Here is a 21,168-nt window from a genome sequence, read left to right on the forward strand (position 1 = left end):
TGAAGCCTGGCTGAGATACTACCTCCATGAAGCCCACCACCAGGTCCTCCCAGCCCTTGGGACTTCTCCTGGGCCATGCCATGTTCTGCCTTGTGGCAGGACGAGGGCATCTGTGTGGCTGTCTCTCAACGTCTGTGGCTCCCTGGGCATGGAAACTGGGCTGTGCGCATTTGGGTACATGAACCTCCCCCTGCCCCACAGTGAGCCTGGCCCAGTGCTTGGCCTGGGGACATGCAAGGGCCCTGTGACTTGGCTGTTACCCTTTCTATGAGGTGGAGAAGCCCACTCATCCTGTAATCGTTGCCAAGTCATATTTTGGTCCCCATTTCAGAAATGATGAAGGTAACTTGCCTAGTCACACAGCCAGTGAGTGGCGCAGTTGGATTTTTTTTTTTTTTTCTTTCTGAGATGGAGTTTTACTCTTGTTGCCCAGGCTGGAGTGCAGTAGTAACATCTCGGCTCACTGCAACCTCCGCCTCCCTGGTTCAAGTGGTTCTCCTGCCTCAGCCTCCCTCCTAGCTGGGATTACAGGCGCCTGCCACAATGCCTGGCTAATTTTTGTAGTTTTGGTAGAGACGGGGTTTCACCATGTTGGCTAGGCTCATCTTAAACTCCCGACCTCAAGTGATCTGCCTGCCTCAGCCTCCCAAAGTACTGGGATTACAGGCGTGAGCCACAGCGCCCAGCCCCCAGTCAGGATTTGAACCTGGTCTGTGGAGCACAGAGCCTGGGATCATCACTAAGGCTGGCATCATCACCATTCTGAGAATATGGCCTGTGAAGGGGCCTGGCTGGGGGCTGGCCCATGAGAGGGTGATTCAAAGGGTTGGTTTTCCTTTCCTCTCCCCAAGCTGTCCTCATGCAGGGTTGAGCCCAGCAGGGCCAGTTCACTTCGCCAGCCACCTGGTACTTTGTTGTGTTGAATTAACATTGATTGAGTTATTGTCTGCCAAGCACTGTTCTAGGCACTGGGGATTAGGGACTCAGTGATCCAAAAAGAAATCCTGCCCTGATATTCTTATGGGGAGGACTGACAATAAGTAAATTAAACATACAGAATGTTGGAAGATGAAAAGCGTGATGGAGAAAACAGTGAAGAAGTGGCTTGGGAGGGACAGGCCTAGGGGGCTGGGAAGGAGGCGGCGAGGGGTTGCAGTGTTAACAACGTGGTCAGGGAAGGCCTCACAGAGATGGTGACCTTTGTGTAAAAACCAGAAGGGAGTGGGGGAGTGAGACGTGCAGGTCTCTAGGGAGGGGCCCAGGTGGGAACAGCAAGTGCCAAGGTCCTGTGGCGGCCGCATGCCTGGGCCAGCCAGGATCCCAGGGGTCTGGAGTGGAGTAGCAGGAGATGGGGTGGGAGTAACTTGGAGGCCAGCTCACACAGGGCCTTGTGGGCTGCTGTGTGCTTTTTGGCTTTTGTTCTGAAGAAAATGGGAGCCAGTGCAGGCCTTGAGTGGAGGAGGGAGGAGGTGTGAGTGAGCTTGTGCGAGACATGATGGAGGTGGTGGCTGGAGAAGGCCCTCTGTCTGTCCACTGGCTGGATGCTGGGAGAGAGGCAGCTCCAGAGACTGCGGAGTGAAGTCAGGTATGGGCTGGGGCACAGCTGGACAGGTACCCTCAGGGGACCTCCTGTGAACCCGAAGAGGACCAGACACCTGGGTTCCACCAGCTCTGTGGCTGAGTTGCTGGATTGTTTTTGTTCATTCTGTACCTTTGTGCCTTATGTCCTCAGCTATAAACTGGGAATGACAGTCCTAGTGCTGTTGTGAAGACCACAGGAACTGAGCAAACAACTGTGGGAGCCCCAAAGGTTAAGAGGTTATCACGGAGGGCTTCCTGGAGAAGGGAACCCTTAAGCTTTGAAGTCCAGATAGAATTCAGCCTAGCGGAGGGAATGTGGGTGAGACTGGTGGAAGATGGGAGAGCATCCCGGAGGAAACCGGTGAGCAAAAGCTGGGGGCTGGATGAAGCAGGACACCAAAGTAATGGGTGTTGAATGGGCCAAGCTGACAGCTCTCTGCAGGAGTGGACGGTGCTGGAGGACCCTCTCTTCCACCAGGCACGGAGGGTTTGCTGTGACTTCCTCCCACCGCAGCAGCTGGCAGAGCCGGGGCTGCCCCTTCTGCTGGTGCCTCCTTTCAGCCGCGTCTGTCTGGGGTTCCCTTCGTCTGGCCCCGCCCCTCGGGCTGAGCGGGGCGGGGCCAGGCGGTCCCGGAGGCTGCGGCAGGCCGGACAGCGGGAGCAGGTGGAGGGCTGGCGGCGGTCGAGATCGTGCTGCCATGGCTCAGCCTCTGGGTCCAGAGCCTCAGCTCCTACCTCTTCCCTCCTTGCCAGCCCCTGATGTCTGCCAGACTTTTGCCTCTGCTGGAGCCCCTGCCTGACCAGCTTCCCCTCCCTGTCTGGTTGGGATTTGGGGGCTGAGCTGTCTGGGGTCCCAGGGCCAACCAATGCAGTGCCGGCTCCCGCGGGGTCTGGCTGGAGCCCTCCTCACCCTGCTGTGCATGGGGCTCCTGTGTCTGCGGTACCGCTTGAACCTGTCCCCGCAGCGGGTGCAGGAGACCCCCGAGCTGAGCCAGCCGAGCCCGGGGCCCCCTGAGCTGCAGCTACACGATGTCTTCATCGCAGTGAAGACGACCCGGGCCTTCCACCGCTTGCGCCTGGAGCTGCTGCTTGACACGTGGGTTTCCAGGACCAGGGAACAGGTGACAAGTGGGTGACATTGGGCCCTGGGAGTGTCCCCTGGCCTAAGGGGTTCTCAGAGGCCTTTCTACTGGGCTGGGGTCCCTGACTGCCTCATGGGAGAAGCTGCCCGCTACCTGCCTAATCTGGGACCCTCTTCCCCTCTCCTTATTCCGGGCTTCAGGGGCTGCCTGTGGTCCTGCCTGTGCCCTGTACTGGTCCTGACTCCAGGTCCATCCAGGTCCCTCCACTCCACCACTTTTGGGGGCCAGGCTGGGCCCCTGCTCCAGGCTCCCGGGTCCTTCCTGGGGGTCCTTCTATTCCTAGCTGCTCCCGTGAGGGCTTCACCCCCAGCCACCCAGACCCAGCCTGGCATCGGGGGTAATGGTGGATGTTGGGCAGCTGGGGTGGAGGCTTCCAAGAGGTCCTGACCCTGACCCGTGCCCAGGCCAGGCTGTTCCACCCAGGCCTTAGGTGCTGTCCTGCCCAGGCTCTGAGGGTAGGGGACTGGGGGAGAATCTCTAGGTGGGGTCTGTTCTTGGAGGAGGCATCCCTTCAGGCTTCCCGACAGCCCCTCCTGCTGTGCCTCTGCTGCCCTGGGTGTGCCGAGGCTGCCATGTCTGGTCTCCTGCGCTGGCTTCCTGTGGGCTGCTTCCGAGGCAGGGAAGGAGAGCGCATGCCACAAGGGTGGTGCCTGAGGCAGTGGTGGGCAGTAGGTCGGGGAGGCCTTAGTGAGGCAGTAGGTGGGATTGTGTGTGTGTGTACGCGTGCTCACACGCACGGAGCTGGAGTGTGCTAGATGTGCGTGACAAGAGGCGTGTCTGTCACATGGCTGCATGGCTCCGGCAAGCCAAGTCCCTTCCAGCCTTTCCCCTCCTCGCATCCAGTATCTTCCTTAAGCAAAGTCAGTGATGTCGGGTGTTAGGGACCGTTGATGGGGGAGGTGGAAAACGGGTACACACACACACACGCACACACACACACACACACACACACATCCGTCCCCTCTTTGGCGGCTGGCTCAGTGGGAGGAAGTGACTGAGTCTTTGGAGATAGTTGAGGCCTCCTGGAAGACCAAAAGGAGGGGGAGAGGATGGCTGGCAGAGGCCAGGCCCTCCTGGGGAGGGGCACCCTGCCCTGATTTCTGCCCTTATACTCAGGACTAACTCTTCCCCAGCTGGCCCCCAGCACCCCAGCTCTTCTCTGGGCCCCACACGGCTTCTCATCTTGGGGAGATCCTGGTTCTTCCTGCGGAAGCCGCCAAGGCGGGCCCTCCCGCAGGCCTTCCTGTTTATGCGTCTGTGTACCCGGGAGCGTGGCCTCACGTGGCCCACGGCCCTTTCCTGTCTTGTCCCCATCACTGCGGTGCTGCCCTTGCCCCGGATGAGGAAACTGAGGCCAGAGAGGAGGAAGTGCTGGCTGGCGTGGTGTCACGCAGAAGGCCTGAGGGGGCAGTGCCCAGTGGGACCTAGAACCTTGCTCCTGGCTGGGTGCTTTTCTTGCCTGCTGAGACTTGGGAGCCCTGTGAGGCCTGGGTCACTGGGCTACAGGAGAGGGTCCTTGGCCTTCAGCCTGGGCAGCTGTGCCTGGCAGTACCAGGCCAGGAGAGGCAGGCAAGAACATCCCCTTCCCTGTCCCAAGCTCGATCCCACATGCGAATCAGGCGGTGGGGTGGGAGTGGGGGTGCTGGCAGCTCTGCCGCCGCTCAGGGCTGTAGATCAGGCGAGTTGCTTGTTTCACCTTCACAGTAAGCCCCAGAGATCGGCTGTGATGACCGTGATGTTCCCGCCTTACAGTGCAAACACTGAGCAGGGTTCGGCCGAGGTGGGAGATGAATCCACTCAGCTGGACCCAAGGGGCGAGGGGCAGACTCTAGAAATCTTGTCCTTGAAAGAAGGAAGCATGCTGAGATAGAGGAGGAGGTGGGAGGACAGGGAGGCCCTCACTCGCTACCCCACATCTCTCACCCTTTGGCTCACTTCTGTCTGTGACCTCGGCCAAGGCCCTCCCCTTTCAGCCCGCAGTTTCCCCGTCTGCACAGGGCAGGAGTGTCTGGACCGGGCCTGAGCTGGTTAACTGCAGCGCTGGGCGCCTGCCTGGCTGGTTAAGGGCAGTCGGGTGGCAGGTGGGTCTTGTGGCAGGGGCCGGGACTCGTGTGCTGGCCTTTGTCCTGGGCCGAGGGGTGGGCTGGGGGAAGCGGGTTTTGTGCTCAACGGGAGCCTTTCTCCTCCCTATGGTCCCCTTGTTGGGAGGAGACGTGGCAGCAGCCCCACACCTCCCCTCTGCAGCAGATGGTCCCCGGCCACCCCTCCCCTGCCCTAGCAGCCTGCGTATCCCTTTGTTTCCCGCGGCTACCTGTGAAGTTTTCCCCATTGTCAGGTCTCCTCCTTAAACAAGTCAAATACAGCCCTTGGCTCCGAGGAAACTCTGCCCATTGCTCTGTGCCAACCTTAGGATTCCCAGGGACTGAAAGCACCAGCCTCACCGCCCTCTCCCGTGCCCCTGCCCCCTCTGGACCTGGGCTCGCCTTCCCGGCTCCCTCCTTCACTCTGCTCACGGCTGCTGTGTTTTGTTTAGTTTTGGTTTGGTTTTTGTTTTTTTTGAGACAGAGTCTCACTCTGTTGCCCAGGCTGGAGTGCAGTGGCGCGATCCCGGCTCACTGCAACCTCCTTCTCCTGGTTTCAGTCGATCCTCAGCTTCCTGAATAGCTGGGACTACAAGCATGTGCACCACGCCTGGCTAATTTTTCTCTTTTTAGTAGAGATGGGGTGTTGCCATGTTGGCCAGGCCGGTCTTGAACTCCTGGCCTCAGGTGATCCGCTCGCCTTGGCCTCCCAAAGTGCCTATTCTGTTCTATTCGGGTTACTAGATCTTCACCCGGAAACGGTCCTCGGCCCATTTGGCCCATGCTCCAAGCTTGAGAGTACTTCGGTATCTGGTGGCTGTTTGGTGGCAAAAGTTTGCCGAGGGCAGGGCAGGAAAGGCCTGGCTTCTTTTATAGGATCCCTTGAGGCTGTGTTGAAAACAGTCTTGGGGTGGGAGCAGGAGGGCCTGCGGCAAAGCAGGCAGCAGGTGATGACAGTGGCCAGTGGAGGGGACCCGGGTGGCCGGGGCGGGCTGGAGGGAAGAGCAGCGTCCCAGACTATTTGGAGGCTGGTGAGCCGAATTGATGATAGGCTCAGGGGGAGGTGTGAGAGGAAGAGTGGGGGAGCAGAGAGTCTGAGGTTTTGGGTTCCAACCAGTGAGAGGGAGGAGCAGTTCTTGGGGAGCACGGGGGCTCAGTCTTGATGCGTTCAGCCCCCAGGAGACGTCGTGGTTTCAGGGGATTTGACAGTTTGGAGCTCAGGGAGAGGCTAGGGCTGGTGGTGTCCACGAGTCTCCAGCTCCCTGATGGTGTTTAAAGCTGAGAGGCTGCATGGCGTCACTGACGGAGTGGGCGTCATGGAGAAGCGGACCAGGGCCTAGGCTGGGACCACCACCATTTCCCCCTGCGGAAATCCGGAGACCTCCAGCATTTGCTAAATCTGACGGTGGGAGACAGACCCCAGGGAGAGAGGCTCAGAGGGTGGACACTGCCCAGGCCTTCCCGAGGAGAGCCTGTGCCGGAACAAGGAGACAAATTGGACCCAGCCTGTGGCCTCCAGGATGCCATTGTTTGGTGGAAGAGACGGAGAGATAAATTTCTGTAACCAGGGAGTTTTGCTAACTGCTGTTAGTGACAGGAGGAACAGAGGGCTGAGGAACACATAGCAGGGGCCCCTGAAGTAGCTGGAGGAGTGTCAGGGAAGGCTTCCTGGGGGAGGTGATGCCTGAGCTGGGAGCTAGAGGGTGGAAAGAGGGCACAGCATGTGCAGAGGATCAGAGGTGTGGGCCCGTGCGTACGTGCGTGCGTGTGTGTGAGACAGAGAGAGAGAGAGAGAGAGAGAGAGAGAGAGAGAGAGAGAGAGAGAGACAGAGAGAGAGAGAAGCCCCAAGAGTGGGCAGGAAGTAATGAGATCAGACTACATCAGGCAGGCTGGCCAGGTGGCCCCTCACTGGCCACAGGGAGGCTGGCCTTTATCCCAAGGGTGGTAGGGAGCCATGGAAGGTGTTAGTGGCTGGTGGTGGAGGTGGATGTTATCCGATTCTGGTCCTGGCAGGAAAACATATCTGAGGGATAGAGGCAGTCTTGCAATAGTCCAGTGAGAGGTGATAGTGGTTCAGAAGCAGGGCTGTGGCCATGGGCCTTGGGAGACAGCCTGGCTCCCTCCTGCCCCTTCCTGTGTCAAACCTGGCTCCTGGCCTCCTGGCCTCCTATGCCTCAGTTTCCCCTGAAATACAAGTAGGTGGCCGGGCGCGGTGGCTCAAGCCTGTAATCCCAGCACTTTGGGAGGCCGAGACGGGCGGATCACGAGGTCAGGAGATCGAGACCATCCTGGCTAACACGGTGAAACCCCGTCTCTACTAAAAAAAATACAAAAAACTAGCCGGGCGAGGTGGCGGGCGCCTGTAGTCTCAGCTACTCGGGAGGCTGAGGCAGGAGAATGGCGTGAACCCAGGAGGCGGAGCTTGCAGTGAGCTGAGATCCGGCCACTGCACTCCAGCCTGGGCGACAGAGCGAGACTCCGTCTCAAAAAAAAAAAAAAAAAACAAAAAACAAGTAGGTGAGCCTGACTTCACTGTCAACTCTTCCTTGCTCTTTTACACACAATCTTGTTTTATTCTCACAGCCACTACTCACAGCCATCTACCCCTTTTGTAGATGGGTAAACTGAGGCTCAAGGCGGGGGCTGTTCTGATCTGAAGGGCTAATTCCTGGAAAGGAGGGAGGGGATTGTGGATAAGCAGAGGGGAGCATTGCAATTGGAGGCCCTGAGCTTCGAGGGAGGAAAGGGCTAAGCCACGAGTGTGGCCCCAGTGGGGGCTGAGAGAGAGTCTGGGGGCTTTAAAGAGGTGGGGCACTTGGAAAGGGTCCAGAATTGTCCTGAGTCCTGGGCCGGGCAGTCCCAGGGCCGGGGAGGCCCTCGAAGGCCCTTGAGGTGCTCACTGGGTGAGAGGACCCACTTGGGCAGCTGAGAAGCTCTGCCCGTGTTGGGCTGGGCGTGAAATGGGAAGGACAACAGTCCCCAGCCTGGCGTGTCTTTGTCCCCAGCCTGGCTTGTCTTTGTCGCATCCATGTGCTTCCTCTACCTCTCATTCAGAGTTTGGGTTTGGATTATGTAGGGGCTGAGCAGCTTTAGCTGCCTGGGAGGCTGCGGGGAGAGGTCCGTGGGTTCGAATGTCAGCCTGGCACTTGCCAACCCTGGTCCATCGCTCAGCCTCCTTTTCGTCGTCTGGGAAGAGAACAGATGAAAACACCTGCCTTGTGAGGTTTGAGGGTCGCTGGGGGCAGGTGCATGTCCAATCTGGGAGAGCTGGACTGGGCTGTGAGGCGGCATTTCCGAGATGGCTTTCACAGGGGGTTTGTGTGGCTGTGAAGGTGTGACGTCTCCCTAGTGGCGCGGTGTCCCAGGGCCTGGGTGTGGGTCTGTTCACATACAGTTTGTGTCCTGATAATGGGTTTAAGGTTGTGTTACGTGACTGTGGAGGAGCCGAGTGCAGCTGTGTGTGTGTGTGCGTGTGCGTGCGTGCATGTGTGTGTGCGTGTGTGTGCGCGTGCATGTGTGTGTGCGTGTGTGTGCGTGTGTGCGCGTGTGTGTGCGCGTGTGTGCGCGTGCGTGTGTGTGTGCGTGTGTGTGCGTGCGTGTGTGCGTGTGTGCGTGCGTGTGTGTGTGCGTGCACGTGTGTGTGCGCGTGTGTGTGCATGCACGTGTGTGTGCACATGTGTGTGCGCGCGTGTGTGTGTGTGTGTGAGAGAGATAGAAAAGGGTGAGATGCTGCCCAGGTGTGTGGTTGTGGTTGGGTCCCTGTGGCTGCTCTGGAAAGGGGGCGAGGGTATGTGTTTAGACTGTGGGCTGCGTACACCCTGAAGTTGTGTGTCTACAAAGGCTGAGTTGTGTGTGTTATATGTTGTCCTGAAGCAGCGTGTGACCATGAGAGGGGTGTGTGTGTCACTGGAGGAGTACAGAGTCCATCTGGGGCCTGGTGTTGGTAGGCTGTGGATTGGTCTGGGGTGTCGCTTGGGCCGACGTGAGTCCTGACCCCTTCTTCTCCTTCCTAGACATTCGTCTTCACCGACAGCCCAGATAAAGGCCTCCAGGAGAGACTGGGTAACTCTGCCTTGCCTGGGTGGGGGTCTTTAGCTGTTGCCCAGGAAAGCTGGGGTGGCTGTGTCCTGGCCTGAGGGTTTCCAGGAAATGGGCTGCCCACCCTTGGCATGTGGGGATCCCCCTTTGCCCAGGAGGGAAGTGGGCCTCTTCCCTGGAAACTGGTGTGGGCGTGGGTAGGGGAGGAGCTGTGCTGGACAAGGCCCTGGACACCTGAGTGCCAGTCCAGCCTGCTGTCCACTAGCTCTGTGGTCCTGGGCAGGTCTGCCTTCCCGGGGCCTCAGTGTTACCATGTGTAAAATGGGAGTGGGTGGGCCGCTCCAGCCTCCCTGTAGTCCAGCCTTGCTCTGTATTCTGTGTTCAGGGCTGTGAAGGGGGGAGCTGGGCAGGGTCCCCTGACTCCTCACTTCTCCAGGGTCCCACCTTGTGGTCACCAACTGCTCCGCGGAACACAGCCACCCAGCTCTGTCCTGCAAGATGGCTGCTGAGTTCGACACCTTCTTGGCCAGTGGGCTTAGGCAAGTGTTCCTGGGTCTCTGGGGATAGGTGTGGTCTGGGCCCAGTGAAAATCACCCGTGGGCCTCCTGGGGTCTGACTTCAGCCCCCACTCCCCTAGCAGGCAGTGGGCAGATGAAGTCCAGCTGGGTTCCAGTCCTGCCATTCAGGATTGGATATGTGACCTTGGGAAAATGACTTTTTTTTTTTTTTTTGAGATAGTTTCACTCTTGTCGCCCAGGCTGGAGTGCAATGGTGCGGTCTCGGCTCATTGAAACCTCCGCCTCCTGGATTCAAGCGATTCTCCTGCCTCAGCCTCCCGAGTAGCTGGGATGACAGATGCCCACCATCACGCCTGGCTAACTTTTGTAATTTTAGTAGAGATGGGGGTTTCACCATGTTGGCCAGGCTGGTCTCGAACTCCCGACCTCAGGTGATTCACCCGCCTCGGCCTCCTAAAGTGCTGGGCTTACAGGCGTGAGCCACCACACCTGGCCAGGGCGAGTGTCTTAACTTCTTCGTCTTGGTCCTCAACTGTGAAGTGGGTACCCTCCTCACGAGCTTACACAATATGCAACTTGGCACAAAACAGATGCCTTAAATGTCAGCCTCCCCCACCCCTACCCCCATTCTGTCACTGTTGACCGACTGTGGGGGTGCTTGGGGACCCTGGCTTGGAACTCCCCACCCCGCAACAAGTTCACTCTCCCCATTTCATCCCTACAGGTGGTTCTGCCACGTGGACGATGACAACTATGTGAACCCAAGAGCGCTACTGCAGCTGCTCAAAGGCTTCCCGCTGGACAGCGACGTCTACGTGGGAAGGCCCAGCCTGAACCGGCCCATCCGCGCCTCAGAGCCACAGCCCCACAACCGCACGGTGGGTCCCTCTCCTCCTCCTTTGCCTCTTGGCCCATTGGTCCCAGGGCCAGGCCAGTCCCAGGGGCGGGGGTGTGCTAGAGAGGTGAGAGGGGTTCTGGGTTGTGGGTTTGGCCCCAGGTGGGTTTGGCACCTGTAGTCCCAACTTCTTGGGAGGCTGAGAGAGAGAATCGCTTGAACCCGGGAGGCAGAGGTTGCAGTGAGCTGAGATGGCGACATTGCACTCCAACCTGGGTGGCAGAGCGAGACTCCATCTCAAAAAAAAAAAAAAAAAAAAAAAAAAAATTGCTGGAATACTGTGGGGCTGGGTGATCAATTGCTGCTGCCTGAGCCCCAGAACCCTTCCCCCACTTCCCCTCCTTGGGCACCCTCTCTCTCCAGACACCTCCACTAGCCTGTGACTGAAGAGTTGACACCTGGCACAACAGGGGGCTTCATACCCACCTCAGTTCCTGACCTGGATGGATGCTGATTCGGGTTGCCAGATTCATTAAACAAATAAATGAAAAACCACTACATCCAGTTAAACTTGACTTTCAAATAAATAATGAGGAATTTTTTAGTATAAGTATGTCCCAAATATTGCATGGTTCTTTCCCTGTCCCCAGGACCCACTGGATATGAGGTGTTAGAGTGGTCCAGGACCTAGGGCTCCCTTGGCCCAAGGAAAAAGGCAGGTTGGAAGGTCCCTCTCTAGAGGCAGTGCCTGGTGCAGGAGCTGGGCACACAGCGGGGCTCAACCTCCCTTCTCAGGTCACCATCTGCTTCATTAGGAAAAAAACAAGAGCAGAAAACACAAAACCTTAATTATCAGTAGCTAATCAGCCTCTGAGCCTTAATTAAATTCTTCTGGGCCCTGGGGTTCTGTGTGTGAGTGATTCCAGGGGAGCCAGGGGGTCCCCCAGGCTCCCATACCACTTCACTACTGGCCACTCACCTCTGCCTAAGCCATTTGTCTCTGGGGTGGAGAACTGCGCGCTGGAGCCTGACTCCCTGGGTTTACATGGCAGCCCTGCCATCTCCTGGCTTTGTGACCTTGATGAAGTCACCTCACCTCTCTGTGCCTCAGTTTCCTAATCTGTGAAATGGGTAATAATGGCCCGTACTCAAAGAGTGGTTGTGAACATAGAAGAAAGAATGAAATGAGGTCATCTATCCAAGTCCTTGGAATGAGACCTGGCACAAAGTCAACACTAGAAAGTGTTAGTGATCTGAGGCCAGGCGCGGTGGCTCATGTCTGTAATCCCAGCACTTTGGGAGGCCGAGGTGGATGAATCACCTGAGGTCAGGAGTTTGAGACCAGCCTGGCCAGCCAACATATAGTGAAACCCCATCTCTACTAAAAAATACAAAAGTTAGTTGGGCGTGGTGACGCACGCCTATGGTCCCAGCTACTTGGGAAGCGGAGGCAGGAGAATTGCTTGAACCTGGGAGACGGAGGCTGCAGTGAGCCGAGATCGCAACACTGCACTTACACTTGAGCCTGGGCAACAGAGCAAGACTCTGTCTCTGAAAAAAAAAAAAAAGGAAGTGTTAGTGATCCGTATTGGACACAGCCTGACCTTCGTTTCCCAGCCACATCTTTCCTCTGCACACTCAGGCCCCGTCAACCTAGGCCCACCTCTGTGGCCCAGGAGAGCAGGTGCAGTGTTTGGCAGCCCCTCCCAAGCCACATGGAGTGAGGTAGAAACCTTTCTCAGGGGAAAGGGGCACAGTGGCCTTTTAGTAGAGACAGGGTTTCACCATGTTGGCCAGGCTGGTCTCGAACTCCTGACCTCAAGTGATTCACCCACCTCAGCCTCCCAAAGAAAGTGCTGGGATTACAGGCATGAGCCACCTAAACAGAGTCTTGCAGGATGGGCTGGAGTCAGCCAATGCTGAGGGGAGAGAGGAACAGAGTCCCAGACAAGGACTTCAACTGACCGCACACACCCCATTAATGCCGCTGCCCTGGATGCCTGGCCAAGGGGCAAGTGGGTAAACCAGTACTCGTCCCCTTTAACTGGAATCCAGCTGGACTTGAGTCTGATCAGTGACCTCATCACTCCTAATTAACTATGTGACTTCGGGCCTCTGTTTTCTTATCTATAGAATGGGCACAGTAGTGCCAGACCGTAGCAAGATTCTAGTGAGATTCAAAATAAAGAGCTTTTGAGCCATGTGGGTTGGGGGTGAAGGGTAGCCTGGCTGTCCCTTTCCCCCACAAATCCCACCAGGCTCACTCTGCCCCTTGGCCTCCTATCCCTCAGAGGCTGGTACAGTTCTGGTTCGCCACCGGGGGTGCTGGCTTCTGCATCAATCGCAAACTGGCTTTGAAGATGGCTCCGTGGGCCAGGTAAGCAGAGACCCCGAGGTGGGCAGGAAGGCGGGGGGGGGGGGGGTGGCGGCTGGGGTACAGGAGGGGCCTTGGCAGCAGGAAGGGCTTTGAGAGTGAGCTCAGGAGAAGCTGCTCCTCATTCATGTGTGTCACAGTGCGGCAGTTAGTGGCGAGCAAACCACCTGCCACCTGCCCTCGGGGCTGCGCGGCCGAGTGTATGACTTGCCACACACAGGCGAGTCAATCATCTCCAAGAGCCCCAGTGCCTCCGTCTGCCCATGGGCCTGATAATACAATGGCCAGTGGTGTGGTAAGGGTTCAATGAGAAAATGTCTGGGCTGGCCCTGGTAGGTGCTATTTGCTGCCCTTTTCTGACCGGTCAGTGCCGTAGGGGAGGCGAAGGCCGAATGTAAGGGCCTTCAGAGGAGGGAGAAGGGCCTTCTGGTTGAGGGCAGAAGGGAAGACTTCCAGGAAGAGGTGGTATTTGAGCTGGGTCAGCCCCACGTACACTACACTGGGCCATCTAAGGGAGATGATGTTACTCCTAATATCACAGTGGGTGTACACCCTGTGATATTACTCATCATACCATCGAAGGGAGATGATATCACTCCCAATATCATGAGGGGATCTCAGGGGTAGTGGAGGCCGCAGTGTGGGTGGGGGTGGGACACTGGTATTCCAGAAGTGGCAAGGCCTGGCCTCCGGAGGTCTTTCCGGGCTGTTGTTATTATTAACAGCACCATCAGCGGCCACTCTCTTGTATTGAGGCTGACTCTGAGCCAGCTCTGTGCTCCATCAACAGGATCACAATGCCTCAGGGAGAAGGTGGCCTTAGCCTTGTGTTTCTAGATCTCAGGCGACTGAGGCGCTGAGATGAAGCCAGTCTGAGGTCAGCCAGGTTCAAGGTCACTCAGCTGCTGGGTTTGGCTCCAAGGTCTGCAAGCCTTGCTACTACCCAAGCCTGCCCTGCCTTGCCTGGCTGGGAGGGGCCCCCCGGGACACGAGCGGGCTCATTGTCCTGGGGCCTGTCCACAGAGCTGTGTGTGTGCACATGACCAAGGTCATCCCTGTGCCTGGGATGCCCCCACCCAGGCTTCTGCCAACCTCTAAATTACCTTTGTGTGAATTAGAAAAAGCCCACTGCCTCCAAATCCTGCAGGTGCAGCTTGAGGGCTCGCAGGCTGGGGAGGGGAGTGCAGGCTGGGGAGGGGAGTACAGGCTGGATTTCTGCACCCATTTGCCCCTTGGCCAAGCATCCAGGGCGGCAGCATAAATGGGGTGTGTGCGGCCAGTTGAAGTCCTTGCCTGGGACTCTGTTCCTCTCTTCCCTCAGCACTGGCTGACTCCAGCCCATCCTGCAAGACTGCTTAGGTGACTCATGCCTGTAATCCCAGCACTTTGGGAGGTTGAGGTGGGTGAATCACTTGAGGTCAGGAGTTTGAGACCAGCCTGGCCAACATGGTGAAACCCCATCTCTACTAAAAATACAAAAATTAGCCGGGTGTGGCGGCGGGCTCAGGAGGCTGAGGCAGGAGAATCGCTTAAACCCGGGAGGTGGAAGTTGCAGTGAGCCGAGATTGCACCACTGCACTCCAGCTGGGCAATGAAGGCAGACTCTGTCTCAAAAACAAACAAACAAACAAACAAACACAAAAAAGCTACCACCTCCTCTGGGAAGCCTGCCTGATTCTTCCTATACCCCCAGGCAGCGTGCTTCCCTCTGACTTAGCACCATTCTTTGAAAGACCTGCTCCCTGCTCTGTCTCCCTCCAGAATAGGGACTGCTGTTGGGGGCAGGAAGCGTTTCTTTCTCATCTCTGTATCCTCAGCCCTAGTGTAGTATCTGGCATCAGCAATGAATAAATGAGTGAATGAATGAATAACAAGACAGGGAGAGAAGGAAAGGCTACATTTATAAAGGGCCTCACCTTCCCATTCCCTGTTTAATCCTCACAACAGCCCCGTGAAGACAGGGCCATTAGCATCCCCATTTCGTAGAACAGGAGACTGAAGCTGAGGCTCCCCAAGGTTCCCAACTTGCTGAAGGTCATACAGTAAGCAGGAGGCAGGTGCTCTACTCTGCCAGCTTGTCCCACGGGAGGGCCTTCATAGGGTAGCCCACGGTTTTGGGTGTGGAGGGCCTGGGCCAGTGTCTACAGTCTGGCTCTGTCCCTCAGCGGCTCCCGTTTCATGGACACATCCGCTCTCATCCGGCTGCCTGATGACTGCACCATGGGCTATATCATTGAGTGCAAGCTGGGCGGCCGCCTGCAGCCCAGCCCCCTCTTCCACTCCCACCTGGAGACCCTGCAGCTGCTGAGGACTGCGCAGCTCCCAGAACAGGTGAGCTGGCCTTGGGGCAGGTGGCAAATGGGAAGGGGGAACCAAAGGAACGTGAGGTCTCCCCAACCCTCCCTCCTGGTGTGTGAAAGAAACCTGGAACTCCAGATTATGGGGCTTGGCTGTTCCCTATTGATGGGGAAACTGAGGCCTAGGGTGGCAAAGGACCCCCTAAGGGTACACAGGGACTCAACCCCTTCACCTCTAACCCTCAAGGATTAGCATTTGTGAAGCTGAAATTCTTTGATCTGGTCCTCAAATGCCAGCCGGAAGGACCTGAACAGATGAGATGAGGCTGTCTCCAGGTTCCCAACACCCTGTTCCCCACCGCTGCCTCTACTCAGTCTTCCATCCTCCCCACATTCCTCCCGGGGAGCCCAGCTGGCCCTTTCTGATTTTCCCCGTTGGGAGCCCCCTCCTTCATCAAAACTCCCCTATCCATTGCTCAGTGCTGTTCCTGCCAACCCTGAGGTTACCGGGATGGAGTGGGTCTTCGGGGGGATGCGCAGCATTACGTTAGGCTGGGGGAGAAGGGGGACCCCATCCCACCACCTGGCAGGTAATACAGGTCCAACTGGCTCTGCCTCGGAGAGGCTGCCCTCTGACGCTGTAGATGGTCCTGGCTGGGAGTGTGCCCGGAATCTCCTGCCTAACAGTGTGACAGAAACTCAACATAGACTGGCTAACCTGAAAAGGAAATGGTTGGCTCACATAACTGAGAAGCTGAGGGCCTGGCTGGCTAGGTCCGGCGGGGTCTAGGCGTGCAGATGGCCTCCCAGACTCTCTCCACTCTAGTCCGCTCTCCCCCAAGTTGGCCCGTCCTCAAGCGGGCTCAGCCTTCATGTTGGCAAGATGGCAGCCCCAGCGTTCCCCCACCATCGGAGGAGAGCGCCTCCTTCCTTCAGATCCCAGGGCTGGCATTCATGGGTCTGACGACTTAGCTTGGGTCACGTGACCGATCTCCTACCAGCACCTGGAGTTAGTGTTGATTGGCCAGGCCTGTAACTGGGGTGTGAGGTTGGTCCTATTAAGATGGCAGGGCCTGAAGCTAGGAAAAGGAGGCAGATTTGAGGCAGCCCAATCCAGGGCACCCTAATGGTTATGGTATCCTGAGTACCCACAATGCCAGGCACCACGCTGAGGGCTTTCCCTTCTTCTTCTTCTTCTTTTTTTTTTTTTTTTTTTTTTTGAGATGGAGTCTCACTCTGTTGCCCAGGCTGGAGTGCAATGGCACGATTTTGGCTCACTGCAACTTCCACCTCCCGGGTTCAAGTGATTCTCCTGCCTCAGCCTCCTGAGTAGCTGGGACTACAGGCACCCACCACCATGCCAAGCTATTTTTTGTATTTTTAGTAGAGACAGGGTTTCACCATGTTGGCCAGGCTGGTCTCGAACTCCTGACCTCAAGTAATCCACCTGCCTCAGCCTTCCAAAGTTCTGGGATTACAGGCATGAGCCACCGAGCCCAGCCACCCTTCTTTAACTCTCTGTCTCCCCACAGTATTTACATGAGGTCAGTACTAACATTATCCCCATTCTATAGATGGGGAAAATGAGACCCAGTGAGCTGAACTGACCATGGCACACAGCTAATATGGGGCAGAGGGGCACTGGAACCCTAGCTGGGTGGTCCCTATGCCCGCAGTCTTTAACCACTGTGCTCTGCAGCCTCTGAGCTGAAATCATGATCCATGTCGTCACTGACTGGTGCAGTACAGGCTCCAGGTGAAGAGGGATGTGCCAGGGCCCTCCAGTGAGTCTCAGAAAACCTCCATTCTAGTCCAGGCATGCAGCTTACTGGAAAGGTGCCTTTTTCTGTTGAGTCTCAGTTTCCAAATCTGTAGATGGGGTATTGTTCCAGCCTCTCAGGGGAGCTCAACTCTTGAAGGAGCAAATGAGATTAAGGGCATGGCAGTGCTTTTCCAGCTGTGAAGTGCCTTGGGGCGTGGGGTGGGCTCCCACCACGAGTGGGGAATTTCAGGTTCCGGGGCAGCTTTCCCTGCAGCTTAAACGCCCTCCTCTACCAGTGCCAGGATGCTGCCCCCTTGTGGGGATCCCCAGTGCGACACCCCAACACTCACTGTTTCATCTCCTTGCCCAGGTCACCCTCAGCTACGGTGTCTTTGAGGGGAAACTCAACGTCATTAAGCTACAGGGCCCCTTCTCCGCGGAGGAGGACCCCTCCAGGTGGGTCTGAGGGCTGGAACCTTGGATGGGAGGAGTGGGGGCTGAGTCCAGGCATCCAAACATGGGGGAGCTGTGAGGGAGCGGAGTTGGACAGGTTTTGGTGGCTGACAGCGCAGAGCTAGGAGTGGACGGAGTGGATTTCAGTTTCTGACCCTGCCACTGGCTTGCTGTGTGACCTTGGGCAAGTGTCTTGCCCTCTCTGGGACTCAGTCTCCCATTAGTAACACCTGGACGCTGGCCATCGTGGATCTGAAGAGCTCTCTCAGCCCCAATCCTCTGGGTTCTTCAGGAGTCCCTGGAAGGCTGAAATGCCTTCCCTGAGCACAGGCAATGCTCTCATGGTGGAACTTCAGGTTCTAATGGGGGATTTTTATTTTATCTCTTTTGGACTTATTGTTTCTTTGATACTCTTAAATGTTTCTTTTAGGTAGGTAAAGGGTTGGAATAATGCCTTCCAGTTCTGCCCAGAACTGGCCACGGGAAGATGGGCCACTCAAATCCGCTCCTGACTGGTCTAGAGCAGTCTTGGAACATAGCCTGTGATATGCAGCTTCCTTTCCACACACCAGCACCTGCCAGCCATGGCTGGTTTTTTTTCCTTTTTCTTTCTTTTTTTTTTTTTTTGAGATGGAGTCTCACTCTGTCGCCCAGGCTGGAGTGCAGTGGCGCGATCTCAACTCACTGCAACCTCCACCTCCCGGGTTCAAGCGATTCTCCTGCCTTGGCTTCCCAAGTAGCTGGGATTACAGGCACCTACCACCATGCCTGGCTAATTTTTGTGTTTTTAGTGGAGGTGGGGTTTCACCGTGTTGGCCGGGCTGGTTTCTAACTCCTGACCTCAAGTGATCCACCTGCCTCGACCTCCCAAAGTGCTGGGATTATAGGCATGAGCCGTTGCCCCCGGCCCAGCTATGGCTTGTGATGCTGGCCAGGGGTGGTGGGATGGGGGTGGAGAGGAGTAGGGGGAGGGGACACATGGACTCTGGGCCCATCAGTCCAACCCCAGAACTGATGCTTGACCCCTCCCAGCATCTCCACCAACTGATGGGCTGGCTTCACCTTGCATGCCTTCAGCCATGGGGAGCTCCTCCCTCCTGTGGCAGTCTGTTCCATCTCTAGGCAGCTGAACTGGCCCCAGCCCTTCTATTTCCATTTCTGCTCCCTGTAGTGACATGCAGTAGGTCTAGAAACTGGGGAAGGAGGCCTGATCCTACCTTTGGGGACTGAGCAGGAACTCAGGGAGGTAATGAGTAGAGGAGGGCATGGGTGAACTCTGGGTCCACTTGAGTGACAGAGACTTATCCAGACGGATTCCTGGGGGATGGGGAGTCCAGGAGACTGTGTGTGTAGGGGATGAGGGTGAGTATGCAGGTACAGGCTGTTATGGGAGAGTAAGCCAGAGCCCTGATATTGACTGGGGAGTAGTGGCTGGCCGGGGAAGGCTTCTCTGAGGAGGTAACATGAGGGACCTGAAGGGCTAGCAGGAGTTCGCTAGGAGAAGAGCAGGTGGCAGATTGCTCCCGCAGAGGGGACAGCATATGCAAAAACCTGGTGGCAGGAGACAGGCCTTGACCTGCTCAAGGTAGGAAAGGGAGCCTGTGTGACCAGAATGTGGAGAAGAGGAAGGAATGGTGTCAGATTTAGTTGGGGACGTGGCAGGGGGCCTCTCCAAGGCCTTTGTAGGCTCTGTCTGGACGCTTGCGATGCTTGGGGGAACCAGGGCCCCTGGCCTTGACATTCTGCAGTGCTGCCTCTCCCGGGGCAGAGGGCTCCCACGATGCTGAGGGCCCTTGCGGCCAAGGCTGCATTGAACAAGTTGGGTATTACAAGGAGACAGAATTTGGCTCGATATAGGAACAAAAATTCAAAATTCCAAGATGAATGAAGCTGCCTTCTAATAGAATGAGCTCCCGTCAGCAGAAGTGTGTAAGCCATAGCTATACTGACAAGAGGTTTAAGAATTGCTGTTAAATTTCCTCAAAGCCCACAGATTTTAGAAGTCATAGATTACTGTCAAATGGGTCTGGAGCCACTTAGAGATTCAGATGCATATGGTCAGATGATTGGCCTTAGCTGAGGTCTCTTTATGGCTTCTCTGGCTTTTGAAGTTTCTCCAAACCAGCAGTTCTCAAGTGGGGGTGATTTGTCTCCTAGGGGACATGTGGCAATGTTGGAGACATTTTTGATTATTATGATTCGGGAAGATGCTACTGGAATCTTGTGGATAGAGCCCAGGAATGCTGTTAAATATCTCGCAAGGCACAGGACGGCTCCACAACAAAGAATTCTCTGGCCCTAAGTGTTAGTGGTGTTGAGTTAGAGAAACGCTGCTCCAAATCGTCTCTGTGGCATGTGTCCACCTAGGAGAGCGGGCTGAGAGCAGAAGTGGGGGTGACCATCCTGTTCCTTTTCTGGTTTCTCTGTAGGTTTCGCTCCCTCCATTGTCTCCTCTACCCAGATACACCCTGGTGTCCTCAGCTGGGTGCCCGATGAATCCTGAACTGCTGGGCAAAGGTTGGGCAGAGGCTTCTGGGTGTACTGAGGGTCCCTGGCAAGTGTCTTGTGATAGGCAGTCCCTGGCAGGGCCCTCGGGTGGTTGGCAAGCCCAGGATCTGGGTGACAATTGGCACTGAAGGCACCCCAGGCCCCTGGGAGGTGAGTTAGACAGCCCAGGGGACCAGGTGGACCAGGTGATGGCCAGAGAAGCTCCAGGGGCCAGACTCCCTCAGGAGGCTGAACTGAAAAAGGGCAGGGGGCACTTAGCTGGCCTGGGGCTCAGGGGTCCTAACCCTTTAGGCAGTGACATGGCCTCTGGGTGGGGTCTGGCCCTTGGCCCTGGCTCATGTCTCTCAGTCATTCCCCTGGGGCTCAAGCACTGGGCCGCCCACTCCTGCCTCCCTCGCCTGGGTCCTGGGTTCCTGAAGGGATATGGAAATGATGGCGGAATCCAGGCTCTGAAGCACCTGCTGTTGTTGCCAACCAGTCTCCCAAAGCTCCTTGCTCCCCACCCCTTGCTAACAGGACCAGATTTGGTTTGGATCCTCAGCATGCTAGGACCCAGATGATGGAGCATAATGGGTCCCAGCCAATCGTGATGATCCTTTTTGCTCATTTCCCAGCCTCCCTTGCTGTTAGGGGTTACCATGGGACCAGCTCTGGCCAGAGGGAACTAAGCAAATCCAGTAGAGACATTTCTGGGGAAGGTTTTGCAGCCCACTCCCCATCTTCCTGCTGTGAATGTGGGTGTGATGGCTGGATCTGGGGCAGCCACCTTGCTACCATGAAGGAAAGGCCAAGACAATCATCCCAGCTATTCCCTCCAGCATCTGGTTCTGTACGAAAATTAAATGCTTATTTGTTTAAGTCTCTCTTGGTCCGGTTTTCTGTTACATGCAGCCAAAATGTTCCTGACGAGGGTAGGGTCTTTATCTGTCTATCACAGTGGAGATGGCAGTCACTTTTGGTGGTGTGATATGATGCATGCAAAGACCATGTTACAGAGCCTGGCACAGAGAAAGGAAGGGCACAGTGGATGGTGACTGTTACTAGTGTGTTTGTGAGTCATAGTGTGTGAGGCAGTGCACAGGTGTGTGTGTGTGTGTGTGTGTGTGTGGCATGTACCTTCTACATGTGTCTGTGCATAAAGATGTACATGTTTTTTTTTTTTTTTTTTTTGACAGAGTCTCACTCTGTTACCAGGCTGGAGTGCAGTGGCACAATCTTGGCTCACTGCAACCTCCACCTCCCAGGTTCAAGCAATTCTCCCAATTCTCCTGCCTCAGCCTCCTGAGTAGCTGGGATTACAGGCACGTGCCACCATGCCCAGCTAATTTCTGTATTTTTAGTAGAGACAGGGTTTCACCATGTTGGCCAGGATGGTCTCAATCTCCTGACCTTGAGATCCGCCCACCTCGGCCTCCCAAAGTGCTGGGATTACAGGCGTGAGCCACCGCGCCCAGCCTGTGGTGTGTGTTTTTGTGGCTGTGTTGCACATGTGTACATGATGTGTACATGTAAGCGTGTGTGCTGTGAGGTGTGGAGTGGTTCCTCCTTTTCTCTGCCCCTGGGTTGGGGGAGGTCAGA

The 21,168-nt window shown here is 56.3% G+C and overlaps 1 protein-coding gene across 3 annotated transcripts; it reads left to right on the plus strand.

The window, feature by feature from the left end:
* Positions 1–2,237: 2,237 nt before the first annotated feature.
* Positions 2,238–20,451, plus strand: MFNG (MFNG O-fucosylpeptide 3-beta-N-acetylglucosaminyltransferase). 3 transcript variants are annotated; one of them, XR_012418765.1, is made up of 8 exons: positions 2,238–2,702; positions 8,819–8,867; positions 9,280–9,382; positions 10,086–10,239; positions 10,620–12,573; positions 14,736–14,901; positions 17,000–17,085; positions 19,512–20,451. XR_012418765.1 is itself a non-coding variant. In XM_005567361.5 (8 exons), the coding sequence occupies exons 1-8, from the start codon at positions 2,448–2,450 to the stop codon at positions 19,576–19,578; spliced, it is 966 nt and encodes a 321-aa protein (XP_005567418.2). In that variant the 5' UTR covers positions 2,238–2,447; the 3' UTR covers positions 19,579–20,451. The 3 variants fall into 3 exon arrangements, 2 of the variants coding, with proteins under 2 accessions (XP_005567418.2, XP_073859928.1); XM_005567361.5 differs by having other exon boundaries at positions 12,488–12,573; XM_074003827.1 differs by having other exon boundaries at positions 2,238–2,677; positions 12,488–12,573.
* The last annotated feature ends 717 nt before the right edge of the window (positions 20,452–21,168 follow it).

Source organism: Macaca fascicularis, chromosome 10, assembly GCF_037993035.2.
Source record: "Macaca fascicularis isolate 582-1 chromosome 10, T2T-MFA8v1.1".
Classification (NCBI taxonomy): Eukaryota; Metazoa; Chordata; class Mammalia; order Primates; family Cercopithecidae; genus Macaca; species Macaca fascicularis.